This window comes from Phragmites australis, chromosome 4, assembly GCF_958298935.1.
Source record: "Phragmites australis chromosome 4, lpPhrAust1.1, whole genome shotgun sequence".
Taxonomy (NCBI): domain Eukaryota; kingdom Viridiplantae; phylum Streptophyta; class Magnoliopsida; order Poales; family Poaceae; genus Phragmites; species Phragmites australis.
Window position 1 is genome coordinate 26,283,216 of NC_084924.1, and position 16,449 is coordinate 26,299,664.

At 44.6% G+C, this 16,449-nt stretch overlaps 2 protein-coding genes across 6 annotated transcripts; both read left to right on the forward strand.

Annotated features, from left to right (window-relative positions):
• The first annotated feature begins 543 nt into the window (after positions 1-543).
• On the forward strand, positions 544-2,782 carry LOC133915957 (uncharacterized). Of its 5 annotated transcripts, none has more exons than XM_062359396.1 (3): positions 617-687; positions 826-1,084; positions 1,587-2,782. In XM_062359396.1, the coding sequence occupies exon 3, from the start codon at positions 1,623-1,625 to the stop codon at positions 2,490-2,492; it is 870 nt and encodes a 289-aa protein (XP_062215380.1). In that variant the 5' UTR covers positions 617-687; positions 826-1,084; positions 1,587-1,622; the 3' UTR covers positions 2,493-2,782. The 5 variants fall into 5 exon arrangements, with proteins under 5 accessions (XP_062215379.1, XP_062215380.1, XP_062215382.1 ...); XM_062359398.1 differs by having other exon boundaries at positions 669-687; positions 964-1,084; XM_062359395.1 differs by lacking the exon at positions 826-1,084 and having other exon boundaries at positions 544-687.
• Positions 2,783-11,405: 8,623 nt separating this feature from the next.
• LOC133914692 (protein NODULATION SIGNALING PATHWAY 1-like) lies at positions 11,406-12,980 on the forward strand. Its single transcript, XM_062357744.1, has one exon. It carries the CDS (start codon positions 11,406-11,408, stop codon positions 12,978-12,980), a length of 1,575 nt encoding a protein of 524 aa, XP_062213728.1.
• The last annotated feature ends 3,469 nt before the right edge of the window (positions 12,981-16,449 follow it).

Genomic DNA, 16,449 nt, shown 5'->3' on the forward strand with positions numbered 1-16,449 from the left:
AGGCTGTGCCCGTGCCGATCAGCACACCGTGTCACACACTCAGCCAGCACAATCTATAGCCTTATGTCATGCTAGCTCGGCTCATCTTAACCTAGATCATACCATCTGTAGACTATACCTATAATATCATATCTCGAACCAATCCAATAAACACGATCTATTTAGATATCTTTATTTCCTTTCTTATTCAGTCGCCGTCCTCCTTATCCACATGGGAAGAAGAAAGTGAAACAAGGTGGCCACCAGAGAGCGGCGGCACCCGGTTTCGCCTCGCTTTTCTTTGTCTGCTCCTTTCTCTCTCTTTCTTCGATTGTTGTCTAGAGTATCTTGTTAGGAGGATTAGATACTACTATAATAATATAATAGTATATGAGATCGAGCACTATGAATCCTGACAATGACTTTGATAGCATGATCTGTGCGGCATGAGAGCAGTGCCGGGTGCTAGGCAACAACTCTTCGATTCAATCGAGCAGGACAGGAGGGGACCACCGGCAGAGACCGTGCATCAGGAGGCTGGGCTCGCAGTTACTAGTACTAGATAAGTGGCAGCCTTTATCTATCTTCCCATATCTACTTCTTTCCTCTGCTCCTATCCCTTTACTTTTTTCCTCTGCTCGCAGTCACTCCCCTCTCCGCCGCTCCTGCTGACTCTGGACCTCCAACGTTGGGGAAACAAAACCAAAGGTAACACCACTCTCGAACCCTACCTACACGCTGTAATCCTTCCATCCATCCTTCCTTTCTTTCTTTCTTTTCAAGAAGTGTGCTTTTTTATGTTGCTGCACCCTGTTCCCCCGTGTCGTGTCTCTGCGGTGCCCTCAGGGGGAGAAACTTCTCCAATCTCGCCAAATTGGTGTGGTGACCAGTTAGTTGCTCGGATCCCGCCCAGAGGAGTGGCTCGCATCTTCTCCCGAGTCCTGATTCTTGCAGCGAGGGTTTACAAGGAGCTTTATCTTCTAGTCATCGCAGGGATTTCCGGAGATTTTCCCCTAATCAACGGAAACCCTGCCTGCCGTGGGAATAAGCAGCCTTAATCCTGCTGATGCTAGTTAGTGCACAGTCGTCATCGATCAAAGGGCAGGTCTTCATCAAACCCCACCTAACTGTAATTTTCACTCCGTTTCACTCGCATCCTACTCTAGGTAGTACGTACAGCAGATAGGATGATAAGCAGAAACTTTTCTCTCTCTTACTTTTTTTCTCAACTGTTGATATAAGCAGAAACATGAGTCAGATGGTTAAGCAAAACATGAATCAGATGGTTAGTGAATTGGTACTTGTGTACTCCATGTGGTATGGAAGGCATCATGTTCTGGACTTTGTAGTGGTTTTGACTCCTAATGCAAGCACCCCATAATTGTGGTTCTTAGTATTGACACAGGATTGCTTTTTTTAAATAACTGTTAATGTAGCATTGCTATATTTGTTACATGAGTTTCATCTCAGGAACTCAAAACTTCAATTAATTACTGATGTGTCATAGTTGCCTACTAATCAGAGATTTGTACTGTTGTTATATACGAAGAGTAATCCTATTACTGTCACAAGTTGCTGAATATGCATCTCTTCTTTCCTGTAAACAGCACTGATCACACCAGAAGGGAAGCCCTTATATACATATGGCCCTCAAGACTCTGCAAGTTTCATCTAATTTAGCGAGGCCAAGCACCTACAGTTTCATTGCATCATCGCCTTGGTACCAGCCAAATCTCCCGCAGAGACTCGACGCAAGAATCGCCGCAAAGAAGCACCAAAAGGGTAGTGCATCAGTCCTGAAATGCAGAGCCAATCTGCACGGTTGCATGGATGAGGTTGTTCAGCCTCAGAGAGACCAGATTACTGAAATCCCCATTGTCGTGTACCCATCAGTGGTCTTCCCAGGAGCGACGCTTCAGCTGCAGGCATTCGAGTTCAGATACCGTATCATGATGCAGACCCTTCTTCAGGAAGGCCTCAAGTTTGGGGTCGTCTACTCAGGCAAAAACGGCAGGATGGCAGATGTCGGGTGCATCGTCCATGTCATCGAATGCGAGAGGCTCATCGACGACCGGTTCTTCCTCACCTGCGTAGGTGAAGACCGCTTCCGGATCATCGAGATTGTCAGGACAAAGCCCTATGTGGTTGCAAGAATTCAGGTACTGGATGACCAGCCCAGCTTTGAGCCCAAAGATGATCTGGGGAACCTGATGCAGCAGGTGCAACAGCACCTGAAGAATGTGGCCATGCTTTCAGACAAACTGAACCAGAAACCAAGGGGAGGCCATCAGGCTGAGCCAATCTCCAGGGCGAACTCTCCTGTTTCGTTCTCCTTCCTCGTTGCGAGGTCCTTCGTCAATGATCGTTCGGAGCAGCAGGCGCTGCTCCAGCAGGACGACACCATGCAGCGATTGGCGCGGGAGGGGAGGTACCTGGAGCGCAGGAGCAAGTACCTGGTGGCCATTGCAGCGATCAAGGGCGCTTTTGAGCACCTGTCCTGCAACGAGAAGTAGGAGCTACCTGTGCATTTTGGAGGTGTACTGCTGCTGCTAGATAAGTAGAGATCACCGTCAAGAGTAAATAAGCTTTCAGACTGTCATGGTCACAGGTTGTCTCTGGTTTTGCTTCAGCTTCAGCTGCTGCTGCTGCTGCTATGTATACTGTACATTCTTGCATGACCTTTCTGTGCTGCAACATTTGCTGCTACTTCTTGATGTACTCACGTATGTATCTATGCGCACTGTCTGCTCCACAGAGGCTATAGAGTAATGAGTATACAGCTGAGTTTTGCTTTGCCAGGCAACAGTTCGGAGGTGGATAAAACAAATGTAAAATCCATTTGCAAGCCACATTCTTCTTGTATTTGAGATGCAAGCCAAACATTGCTCGGTTTAGCAAGAACGTTTGATAGGCCATGCCATTGCCATCACATCAGTAGCTGGTTGGGCCTATAGCAGTCAATGAACCTGGCCTGTAGCTCTCTTCTTCATATGTTCCATGGAAATTTCTGTGGGCCATGGGCTTCTTGAGTCTCCAGTGCTTACCTTTCTCTCGTGTTACAGCGGCCTGTTGCATAATCGGTTGGTATGGTTCTGTGGAGCCTTTAATAGAAGTCCTTCCATGTCGCTTTTTTCCGAACCATATCAGCTCTAGCATTATGGTTCTTATCCAGTTTCATACTCTTGGAGAGACTCTTTCCAAATTCAATACCTCTCCTGAGAAACACTCATTTTCACGGGTCATTACTGCCATAGTGTGATGTGCGTACCATTTGCCTGCTTCTTACCTCCCACTGTTTATTTGTAGCAATTTGTACCATTCTAAGTTACCCTGAGTGCCCAAGTGTCTACGGCTCAATTTTGAGGTTGTTAAGCTGTGTGTGTAAGGGCCCAAGAGCCCATGTGAAACATGTGTATATGTAGCCTCTTCTTGCTTGAGGCCATACAAAGACTTCTTCGATCTATGTGAGCCTACTCAACTCGCCCTTTTTTGCCTGATTATTCGAACAAAAACATAAAGAAAAAAACAGAACGGGGGCTTGAATTCTCAACCACAGTAACCTTGTGCTCTACAACATGGATGCCCCACGAATTAGACAGAAAAGTTAAATATAGAACAAAAGGAGGCCAGATCTGTAAATCACAAGCAGCTAGAGAGGCAACGGGCAACTTGTTTCCAGTTTCCATTCCGCTGGCCAAGCTTGATTGCTTATGCAGTACGTGATGCAAGTATGATTAAGCTATGAATTCCAAGCTAGCCTCTTTTGTTTAAGACAATGGCATGGTAAGATGCCTTAACGACAATGACATGTCTCGATGTTTATGGCCGTGCATCGGTATCAGTACTGACTATATGCAGCATCACAAGAGTTGGTTCAGAAAAGGGCTAACCTTTTTCTAAATACGTAGAAGAGTTGTGTATCTTTGTATTAAGACGAGGAAAAAATGAGATTGCACAACAACCTTAACAGGTCTTAGCCTGTAGATGGGAACTGGGAGAGGAGATTACAAGGTAAATGACAACTAAAACGGAAAATGAAATTGTAGGTGATCAGATTATGGAACCAAACACACGCAACGGCTGTACGAGTATGCTCTCGCTATCGTTTCAAACAAAAAGTATGGCAAGGTGCTTAGTCCCGGTGCCGCACCAACTATCAACGTCGTCTGAGATCAACGCCACGAAGGAATCCGAAGAGATACGGCGGTTGTTCAAGATCACATCGTTCCTGCAGGAATGAGATTGGCGATTAGAAGGGGGTTGAATAGACGCCTCAATAAATTTCTTGCAAAATCGATAATCTTCTTCTATTTAGATCACCCAACGCACCTCAAAACTAAAGCGAAAGTAAAAATAAAGATAAGTTTTAACAAGATAAAATCGAGACAACACGACTTCATAAATAGTATAAACCATATGTTCATTTAAGATCAATCATGTGTCTTAGCACTCGAAAGATCACAACTTGCAAAGAAATAAAAAAAAAAAGATGAACACCGAATAATGAAACTCTCCAAGTTGATTGTCTAAAGGTAAGAGAATTCAAGACCTCATCACATAAGCGTATATGTATGAATTTTATGCCTCTAGCAATAAGAAGAATGACATCACCAGGTGCTGAAATTTCAGCCCAAAAATCAAAACGAAAATCAAATCCGAAAACTGAAAAACTTGCAAGGAACCAATAAAGAGATACTAGAAGGAGGTGAGCAAAATAACGTGAAGAAAAATAAATTTTATTGTAGCAGAAATTGCCCTATTTTAGGTAGATTATAAAGATTTTTTCTCACAAAACTCTTACATAATATATAGGCTAAGCACTCATCTTCCTTTCCTCTAAAACCCTAGCACAAGGCTCTCATATGGATGACGCAAGGAGCTCAAAATGGTTGGTTCCTCTCCTTTCATAGCCATACCTCTCTATTTATAAGCCTAGAAAATTTGACCTCTAAATTTTAGGTTTTTTCAAAAATATCCCTCTCTTATAGTACACTCATACCTATCATCGAAAGTATTTTGGTCCATTTTCTTCTTGATTCATCGGAAGGACGTGGCGCCTTCACGATTTAACTTAGCCTTGACGCAAGCTTTGTGATGGTGTCACGTACGCCCTCAGTCCTCCCACGGTTTTGAGACCAAACTGCGAAACCCTATCACGCCTCCCAAAGCGTAACTCCCCACTTGCTTACACCTTAAGCAAGAGCTCTGATATTGACGTGTGTACTCCGTCTTATGATCTTGACCACCAGCAAGTCTCTCCGCTCTCGATCCCTCGGGCTGCCTTGTCACTTGCTCCGACATCCCCTTCTCTTGACTTTGTCAACATGATGTCTCTATCCGTCTTCCATGCTTTGCTTGACCTCCACATGTTCAACTAGGATTACCCTTGACTTCACCCGGCCTTCTTGATCGTCCGGCACCAAGTACTCCACTTGACCCCGATCATCTTGCCGCTGACCGCCAAGTTGCATCCATTACTTGCACACTATGACACAAACAAACACATATCTCTAACTCCAATTTTAGTTAGTCCATAATCAATATGCTCAAATGAAATCCCAAATCAATTCAAATCACATCAAATCTCATGCAAAATCGAAGATCATCAAACCAAACAAATATCAATATCAATAACTCATCACAAGTAAACTAAGACATATTTCAATTTAATTTTTTAGTTACGCAAGAGCCAAAACCTCCAACAAATCAAGAGGGTTAAGGAGCCTAGTCCTCTCTGGAAGTTTGTGGCCACCCGCCCCTGAGTATGTGACCACCAATCAAGTATTGAAATGTCTGCATAAGAAGTAAGGACTCCTAACACCCGCCACTAAATTTCCCTAGCCAAACAGTAGTGTAACAAAAAGTGATTTGTGGTCTCTAGCAGTTGGGAACAATGTGCGTAGGCATTATCGGTTTGGAGGCCATGCCGTCGCCTATGTGCCGTTGTCCAAAGTCTACCATGAAGTGCAAGCCAGCCAAAGAATTTGACCTTTACAGGTGCGCAAGATCTCCATAATATCGTAGCACCCTCAAAACGGATGCAACCATTGAACATGAGGTGCGCCGAGCTGGCAGAGTATTGGCCGGAAGAAGACCACTTCCAAACAACACTGTCTTCCTCGTTGCTTAGGGTGATGGACTCAAGTTGACTCCAAAGCGCTCAGGGTGATGGACTCGAGTTGGCTCCAAAGCTGCAGGTATTGGCTTAAAGCAGGCATGGATAAGGGGTTGATAATATCCTGGATAAGACATGAAAAAGGCTAGCTTATGTATTGTTTACCAAGAGCAGTGCAAGAAGCACTGAAACGTTTGCTCTACTCCTCCAAAGTTACCTGCGAATCATGATAGCTTGCTCCTCGTTAGAACAATTGAACTTTTGATTTCACCCGTTCAGAGTTAGTCTAACCTTCTTCATGAGTGTGTCATCGGCCTTCATGGGTTATGATTTCTGTCAATTTCACGAGCCGCCGACCCTAGCTAACCTTTTGATGTCAATGGATGTTTCTGATCAAGAAAGCAACTGGCATCGATGGTCTTTGCAAGCTGATGTGTATGCACTGAAAAGAGGGAGAAAAACACGTCTAATTTCAAGAGGCAATATAATGTTCTATATAATATAGTGTGTCACAAACATAACACCGTAGCTCATGTGCTGCAGTTATCCCTGCCGAATATTTCTTTTTGGCGGAACCTTATTAGCTCAAAGTTGATAGATTGGACCAACCTCGTGTCAATGCTCCAGAACATCAACCTATCACAAGAGCGGGATGAATTTAACTGAACTTTGAACCAAAATGGTAAATTCTTTATACCGTGCCCTAAAGCACATTGACACTCCAAATATATATAAACAGCTATGAAAACTAAAGCTGCCTACCAAAGTCAAAATATTCTTTTAGTACCTCCATCAAGGAGTGCTTCTAAATAAAGATAATTTAATAAAGAGAAAATAGCAAGGCAGTTAGAAGTGTGTCTTTTGTCACCAAAATGAGATGATTAAATACCTCTTCTTTAATTGCATGTTTGCCCGTTTCACATAGTTCATCATCTTGGTGGCTTCAAACATTTACCCATCCCATAGTGTATCTCATATGATGGGAAAACTGGCTTCAAGGCCTTTGTAAACAAACAAAAGCCTATGTACTAGTTGGAGCAACGGCTCTTTGTTAGTCGTTATAGCTATGCAGAAATGATATTGTCTTTGATAAGAGAAAATTTTCATCTCCTTTGTAGATTATATGTACATGGTCGTATTGGTTTCGTACTTGGTCGGTGTTCCAACAGCTGGGATCTCGAGGGATGGTATAGTAGCGGTGTGTATGCGATTGGAGCATACAGTCACAAAGCTATTTACCCGGCATGGATGGGGTTCTAGACTTTGGATTATGAACCTCCCACCTTAGCTACTTTGTTTCTTTTTCCCTCTAGTCAAAGAACGTTTCTTGTTTTCTTGGTTTTCTTTGCTTTTTTCTTTTCTTTGGACTGTGTGCATCTTAGCTATGTAGAGATCGGAAGTATACTCTTTTTCTGTTGTATTGCTTTGATATAATGATGGGAGTCAATAAAGTTTTCATTATAAAAAATATGTGTTTTCTAACTATAGCTACTTATAAGCTCCTTACTTCGTTCAGTATAAGTTGCTGTCACTGCTCATGCTAAATTGTTCCAAGAAATATCATAAAAATAGATAAACTTAAGCGTAAATTGTATAAAACTATAAGTATTGTGCCATTTATAACACAAAACTACAATTATTATGTATAGTAACACAAAACTACAAGTATTGTGCACTAATTTCACACAAAACCTAATTTTAGATTCACCCAAAAAATAATTTTATGTTTCTCCAAAAATCCTAAAACTTTTTGTACATGTTTAATAATCCATGTGCAACCTATTTTAATTGTATTCACCCAAAAAACCTGTGTAGAATTTAAACAAAAATTCTCCAAAAAGACTACTTTTATAACACCTAACAATTGTTATGACCTCAAATAAAATCCTAAAAATATGAGAAAATTCAGTAATATTCTTTTTATATGATGAACTAATTTCTAAAATTATTTCCAGCCTTAGGTTATATAGTGAAAAAGTGAGTTCATTTGTAAGTATATAACCTAGCGCTGAAAATAATTTTATAAATTATTCCATAATATTAGAAGAATATTAATAATTTTTTTCCAAATTTTTGGGATTTTATTTGATGCCGAGTTATAAAAGTAGCCTTTTTGGAGAAATTTAGTTTAAATTATATATAGTCTTTTTAGTGAATCTAATTAAAATGGGTTGCACATAAATTATAGAACACATAATTTTTTTTTGGAGAAATATGAGACCACTTTTTAAGTGAATTCAATTAAAATCATGTTTTGTATGAAATTAGTGTACAATACTTGTAGTTTTATGTTACAAATGACATAATACTTATAGTCTTATAATTTTATGTAATTAAAAAGTATTGCATTATTAGCTTAGCAGTCTACCTTACAAGCGTGTGATTCTGTTCCGTTTCATCGCTACAAGCTTCTTGTGTTCCAGTCTCTCTCTCTCTCTCTCTCTCTCTCTCTCTCTCTCTGTGTGTACTTGCTACAATGCTGTACTACACTTGCCTTAAACTAACTACATGTGACCACAAGTGACAAAACTAAATCGACCAAGTGATGAGGGAAAGTACCATCTCTTTCCTCTTTCAGATACTTGAGTACACCCGATAAACAATGCTCACATCCGCATCGCCAACGTCAAATTATAAGATCGCTCCTCTTAGACCAAATTGCATTTTTAATATGAAGGCACAAGGGATTTGATTGGGTATATTCCTGCTCCGCTACGTCACCGCGAGAATCTTTAATAATTTAGCTTGTTGCTTTCACTGAGCTGATGTCTTGTATGCCAACATCGCATTCGCTCAACGCAACATGAGCACTAGAATATGAGATTTGTTTTGTATGGTTTTCATAACTCATAGATGTGGTCCTGGATATCAAGTGGAGCTCCAATGAGATGGATGATTACGCGGTGTGGAAGAAAAATGCAAAGTAGTAACTGTCACTGGTCTAATTTAGTTGTGGGATGTTGTCTTACTGCTTAAGATATGGACAAGGACGAGTTTTGTTTAATAGTGGTGGCATATTGCGTCTAAATTCGTCGAATCTTTGGTGGCTTGTGTTCTTACTACAGCTCCATTTTTTCCCATTGCATTTGGACAGCACGAAGGCTCAGTTCAGTCTGAAGTCTGAACATGGAGAGGTAGCCAAAAGCTTTGAAAAGGAGACGATAAAATCAGATTAACGTACGTAAAGTGCAGTGTAAGTTAAGGCAAGCCTTTCACACTGAAAGATTTGACAAGTAACCTGCCTGAAGCTGCATAGTTTAGGATGTTACTGAAATGACCAAGACTCTGGAGAAGATATCTCTGTCACTTGGCTCTTTTCAACTGCAAGGAGCAAGTGTTCGCTACTTTGGGGATTGCACAATAAGAACAGACAAGTAGTTTGAAAAAAGAAGTTATGCCGAATGTGCTAAGATTACATACAGTTGTCAGAATCTGAATTAGATTTATGCAACCTTCTGCAAATCATAAAATGAAAGAATCAACGAAGCCACTTGAAATAAAACAGGTCAATTGGAGTGGCTTATTGATCACATCACAAGGAAAAGAGTACTGATAGGTCAACAACCCCCCCGCCCCCACCGAAAGCTGCAAAAAGATTTAACAACTTGTTTCAGCACAGTGATCTCAATGATCATTAACTATTATCACCATCAAAACTTACAAATTTACGTATATTTTACTGACTGGTCACTAGTCACTGGACAAAACTTTTGGAAATGGCACCAGTATGCTGTTTGTTAAGAACTTGAACTAGATAACCTCAATAAGGTTTTTCTCCCTGAAAAAGGAGGCTCAGTGAGGAAATTTGAGCTGGTGATAAGAAGGGAATTGGACTTATGCCTACGGATAAATTGTGGGCTTTATATTAATAAGTATCACATTGTGCCCATCAAAATACAACAAAGAAATTGCTGTCTTACAGTATAGCATCCAGTGCGTTAAAAACACAGGAAAGATTGGTTGGAGTAAGATATGTGTAGGACGGAGCGATAAAAAAGACATAGTGCCGTCTAAATAGTACTGCAGTACTGCTTGTGTGCATCTCTAATGACAATTTTACCATCACCATCTGCACAGTTTCACACTTCAATAAGTAGCAGTGGATGGAGCTGTGTGGAAGAATGCAAATTTTTGTCCAGCTCGCTGATATATTTGTTTTCCTGACAAGAATCAATCGACCTGGTACCTTTTGGAAACACTGAAACTGTCCAGCTATGGCCTTTCCTGTATGAAACCTTCAAATGCGCAGACTCGCATTTGCATAACAACTGGAAGAGATGCAATTTTGCAGATATCAAATCCTCTTGTGTTTGCATAATTGTTCAGAAAAAAGAAGCAGTTTTCAACTTACTAATCACACTTCTGAAAGGTGCATTGTTCTTTTAATCTGGGTCTGGACGTATCAATAATCAACAGGAGTACAGTGAGAAACAACTCAAATACGCGTCGCCATTCTTCGGACGAGCATCTGTCGACCTCTGATAGATAGAAGTGAGCTCAGCCTACCTGTCATCATGAACTAAAGAAAGGGGAATTGCTGAAGGCAGCAGCAACGTATGCATCTAGCGATATTTGAAGTGCAGTGATGGCTGTCCCCACAACAGCCCACATGCACCTGTGATGGTGTCATTTGGATCCCAATCATTTGAGATTTAGTGTGGATCCAAGGAACAGGTAGCATAGGCGTACCAACTAACAACTAGCAGTCGTTCCTGTCGCCTTCCAACGAAACTGTTCATCTCTGAACCAAAATGCTGTGACAGCCACCCTTCTTCAGCTCCCATCCAATGGGGGCAAGCAATGGCATCATTAGCTGCTTAAGCATTGCAGTTTGAATGTTTCCCAGAAATCTCTGCATCCGGAAAACAACTGTGATGCTTGAATAGATGAAAATCACGAAACAATCTCATGGTTGTATGCAACATCTGTATTGAGTTATATCTCTGTTAAAAGCTTACATCTCTTAAGACAGAAGGGAGTTAAAAGCTTAAGATTATAATCATTAAAAAAAGAAGTGCCAGAGATATGCTAGAGCGCATAGCACGGAGCCGTATGCAACCAAAAATGCAGGGAATATGCCAGTTCCACGAGGGTAGAACCCTAAAATAACCCCACAAAGCATTAACAAAACCCACTGATCCCCTGCTCCTGCTCCTCCTTAACCTCCAATCAATTCATCAAACCCCAGATTAAGCTCCACAAATTAAAGCAACAAGGCCTAATTAAGAAGCAAACCCCAAGTCAATCCACAAGCTGCTGCATTCGCATGTGCATGCACATCTCTTCTTGCAAGCTTGCATGCATGAAGGCCATGAACTGCCATGAGCAGGAGCACCAGGAGCTCGCCGCCACCACGAGCAACAACGGCCTGGACTGGCTCGAGGACTCCATCTCCTTCCTCACCGCCGATGTCGACATCGGCAGCAGCTATGAGTGGTGGTCTACTCCCGCGGCGGAGCAGCAAGATGACATTGGCAGCGTCGTGGCGCAGACGCTTTCGCCTCCGGCGCCACTGGCGACAACCAGTTCGCCCCTGACGCACGCCTCTCCAATCATTGCGTCTCCGGCGGTGTCGTTGCCGTCGGAGCCTTCGTCCAAGAAGCGCAAGTCCCCGGCGCACAAGGCGTCTGGCCAGAGCAGCGGCAACCAGCGACGGCGCGCTGAGCAGGATAGGCAAGGTTGTGGTAGCGGCGGCGGCAAAAAGGGCGGCGCCAAGGGCGGCGGAGCGGGATCAGACCGGGACACGAGGTGGGCCGAGCAGCTGCTGAACCCGTGCGCGGCCGCCGTCGAGGCTGGCAACCTGTCAAGGGTGCAGCACATGTTCTACGTTCTCGGCGAGCTCGCCTCCTTCTCGGGCGACGCCAACCACCGCCTGGCCGCGCACGGGCTTCGCGCGCTCGCCCGCAGGCTCCCTGCTGCCGTTGGCCTGGAAACCGCGGCAGCCGTGCGGGTGCCACCCTGCGAGTGCCCCACGCCGGCGTTCGCGGGCGCCGAGCCGCAGCTGTTCCGCGCGTCGCTCATCAAGTTCCACGAGGTGAGCCCGTGGTTCGCGCTCCCCAACGTGCTGGCCAACGCCGCCATCACGCAGGCCTCGGCGTGCTGCGCCGAGCCCCGGCTGCTCCACGTCGTCGACCTCGGCGTCTCGCACGGCGTGCAATGGCCGACGCTTCTGGAGTCCCTGACCCGCCTGCCCGGTGGGCGCGCACCGCCCTCCGTCCGCCTCACCGTCGCGGGCCCCGCGGCCACACCGCCGGCGCCCTTCTGCGCTTCGCCTCAGGGGTATGACTTCTCGCCGCACCTCCTCCGGTACGCCAAGTCCATCAACCTGCAGCTTGCCATCGCTCGTGCAGCCTCCCTGGAGTCCGTGCATGGCTTCGCCACCCCCGGCGAGGCGCTCGTCGTCTGCATCCAGTTCCGGCTCGGCCATGTAACCGCTGACGAGCGGACAGACATCCTAAAGAAGGTCCGACGCCTCAACCCGGAGCTGGTGGTGCTCTCGGAGCTCGATGCCGGGGGAGACGGCACCGCGGCGGGCGATTTCTTGGCAAGGCTGGAGCTGCTGTGGCGGTTCCTGGAGTCGACTTCGGCAGCGTTCAAGGGGAGGGAAGGGGAGGAGAGGCGGCTGCTGGAGGCCGAGGCTGGCACGTCCGTCCCAGCAGAGGCGGCAGGCGAGGGGAAGGAGGTGTGGCGGGAACGCATGGCAGCGGCCGGGTTCGAGGAGGTGGCGTTCGGGGACGAGGCTGTGGAGTCGGCCAAGTCGCTTCTGAGGAAGTACGATGGCGGGTGGGAGATGTCAGTGCCGGCGGCGTCAGGAGGCGCCTGCGCAGTGGCGCTGCGGTGGAAGGGGCAGCCGGTGTCGTTCTGCTCGTTGTGGCGGGCGGCGTAGCAGCAGCTGAACCGGTCTACGAACCCATGCGATCGATGTGACGGGACGATTTCGTCTCGGTGGAGAGTGATCTCCTTGCCGCCCGTGCTGGGAACGTTGCTCGCGCCATGTGCATGGCTGGCCAGGTCAGACTCGAACAGCACCGGCGACCGGCGATGGACGGGAAGCGACGGCGAAACCACTCTAGTTTCTTTCTCTCTTTCGAAGAAAAAAAATACTGCAGTTGTCAGTGGCCATTTCTGTACAGATCAATTCCTTGTTAATTTCTTTGCTTCTTCTTTTTTTTTTTGAAATTTAATTTCTTTGCTTCAAGCAAGCATGCATAATTTTGGAAGGACATAGAAGCGACATGCATATGCTTAATTAGACAAAGTGCAGAAAAGTGTTAAGTACGTAGTATACAGATTAAGATATTACTATAGAAATAGACTTATATGCTGGGCTATTACTATCGGTTTCTTTCGAATCGGCTACTATCACTACCAATTCGTATTATGAATTGGTACTAAAAGATCATTCGAAAAGAATCGACAGTGAAAATCCACTATCACTGTCAGGTCGTGACTAGAGCAAACAGTGATAGTTTATGACAATTTATTTTAAAAATTTTATAATTTTTTCATATGAAGCTGGATAGGGACAAACTTTAAATCAAAATTGTAGTCCTTGACGAGATCTACAACTTTATAGTTGAAAACTTTTTCATTTGATGTCATTTAGATATTCAAATAATCGTTTGAAATTTCAGACAGAAGATATCAAAATAATTGCATATGTTAATGGTATCACTAGTACTTCTATAGTAGAATGATAAGGACATATCGCGCGAGATGAGAGGTTTCGAGTTCGAGTGCCACGGACCGTATATGCGCGTATTTCGTATGAAAAATCGCGTGACTTGTGACTTGCGACGGCGCGGGTGTGAGGTTTCCTCGGGTGCAAAAATATTTTTTAAATTTTTCTAGTCCAAAAAGATCGATTCAACGTCCGATTATCACTGTCGGCTGAAATCTTCAAATAACAATTATATTTTTTTTTACAAAGTTCCAGCGCAAGGACACATGCATTTAGGTCACTATTGTTACATCGACCCGCATGCTTCATGATTTTTTAAGAAGAATTCATGCATGATTTTCTCCAATTTTTTTTTAAAATTTCCCTAGTTCCAAACCATCATCGGTTATATATTCTGCTCGACAAAAGAGCTATTTCGATCTCCGCGCCTACTAACTCGTGTAAAAAACGAAGCAAAATCGAAGCCTACCACATACATGCTCTCACTGCTTAAAAAAAAACTCTTTCACTGCCGATCCATAAAAAGGTTTTATTATCAGTTTTAAAATTGACATTGGGCAATCAGTAGTGATAGTTCCTAATTATCACTATCGATCTGGGAACCAGTAGTAAAGGGGTTACCAACCTTTAGCTGATATTCACTAATTCTTGGTTGAAGGCACAGTATATCCCTTCTTACGAAGGCCTACAACACTTTAACGATGAATTATGCATAATTTTGATAAAAGTACACGTTTTTTATAGGGGTGATAACATTTATATCACAATTTTTACAAAGGTTAATGCCTCATTAAAAACATCATACCCTGATGAAGGATTCCCCCTGTGAGAAAAAGAGTACAACACCCGTACATTATTTTGATTGAACTGCAGAAAGAAAATTACATAAATGCTACACTGATTTGTGTACCTCGACCACCAATGCGAAGACATCTTCTATGGTTACTACACATAAAACTTGCGAAGGTTGTCAGTATTCCAAGTGTGTGGAAGCGCTTCCCCTTCGACAGTGGCCAGGTGATAAGACCCAGGTCTTAACGACCTTGTTGGGATCGGAGTCCCAGACAAGGAGGGCCTTCGGGGGGAGGTGGCGAAGGTCCCTTATAGTGACGTGTACTGGAAGTAGGATAGTTTTCGATTACCTTTCACGGTTACACTGTGGCTCTATTTATAGACCGTACCCGGTGATCACGGACCCGGTTTACATATATTACCCTCTAACCTGCTACATTCCTGGAATATCCGGGGGTAATATGGTACAAATGAGCATGATCCCATAATTACAACCGTGCCCAGGACAACTGGGCCCACTGTCAAACCGGTCGCCCAACCGAAGGATATCGAAGCCCTCTTCGTCCGACCTCTTGACGAGCTGCCTTCGCCGCCTCCTGGCGAAGGCCTGGTCTTGTCTTCGCATGGTTCGAAGGACGCGGGACGCGAATCGGGGCTTCGCCCGACAATCGAGATCGATCATCCTTCGCATGCGCCAATCCGGTGAGAAGAAGATGCAACCAGTGCGACAGCTGTCCCGCAGCACCTCCAACTAACTTCGCAGTTGTCTTCGGGTGCGGGGATGGCGCGAGATGATCCCCAACAGTAGCCCCCTACTGGCAAGGTTTATCTTCGATAGGCCGAGCTTGTAGTCTTCGAGATATCTAAGCGCCATCCTCCTTCGGCCTGTCGAAGTTAGTTGGATCCAATGCACACCGTTAATATATATATATATATATATATATATATATATATATATATATATTTCGTTTAGCGGTGCCGGAACGATATCTATAACTACCTGCATTTAATGTTCATGGTAGTTATCTGAGCACGGTTTCCGGTGTCGGTTCAATTTTCGATGCTGGTAGTGTTAACCGCGTCCGATTCCCCCTATAAATACCAGATGCTATCAAAAAAAAAATTTACCATGCCCTCGTTTAAAGTTGTCGCTCTCGTACGAAGTAAGTTACAGTCCTTCGGACGCCCTAGACAAAGCCCCCGATTGCCTTCGCGCTGCTAGAGGATTTCCTTGAACTAGATGGCTCCGAAACACAGGTCATCCCGTCCGAAGACTTACTGGATTGGACAATCCAAGGTAGATGGCGAAGTTTTAGCTGGCCTTGTCAGGGAAGGGCTGATTAGTGATGTATCGAAGGTCCGGCTTCCCGGGAAACAGGAGACACCGGAGCCCGTTGACTATGAAGCTATCGTGTTTGTGCATTATAGGGCTAGCCTTCGACTTCCCTGTGACAAGATGGTAATCAAGGTGTTAAAGCTCTTCGAAGTATATTTGCATCAGTTGACGCCTAACGCCATAGTCAGAATGAGTCTTTTTGCCTGGGCCGCTCGATCAGAGGGAGTTAAGGCTTCCGCAAGGGCCTTCTCCACCGCGCACCGTCTGCACCATCAACCAAAGCCGGTCTTTGTCCGCGGAGTCCAGAGCGAAGCACACTACGGTTGTCTAAACTTCGCCTACCGCGCCAGCCTGTCTACTCCCGTGGTTGTATACCAGAATAAGTGGCCTAGCGACTGGACTCAATGGTGGTTTTACCACAAGGTGGAAACCGAAGATTACCTTGTATCGAAATGTGAAGGGGTCAAGGGAAACCGTGCACCAGATGTGCGGTTGAAACCATCGCAGCAAACTGCGCTTGAAGCCTTCGCCCGGTGTGCGAAGAAT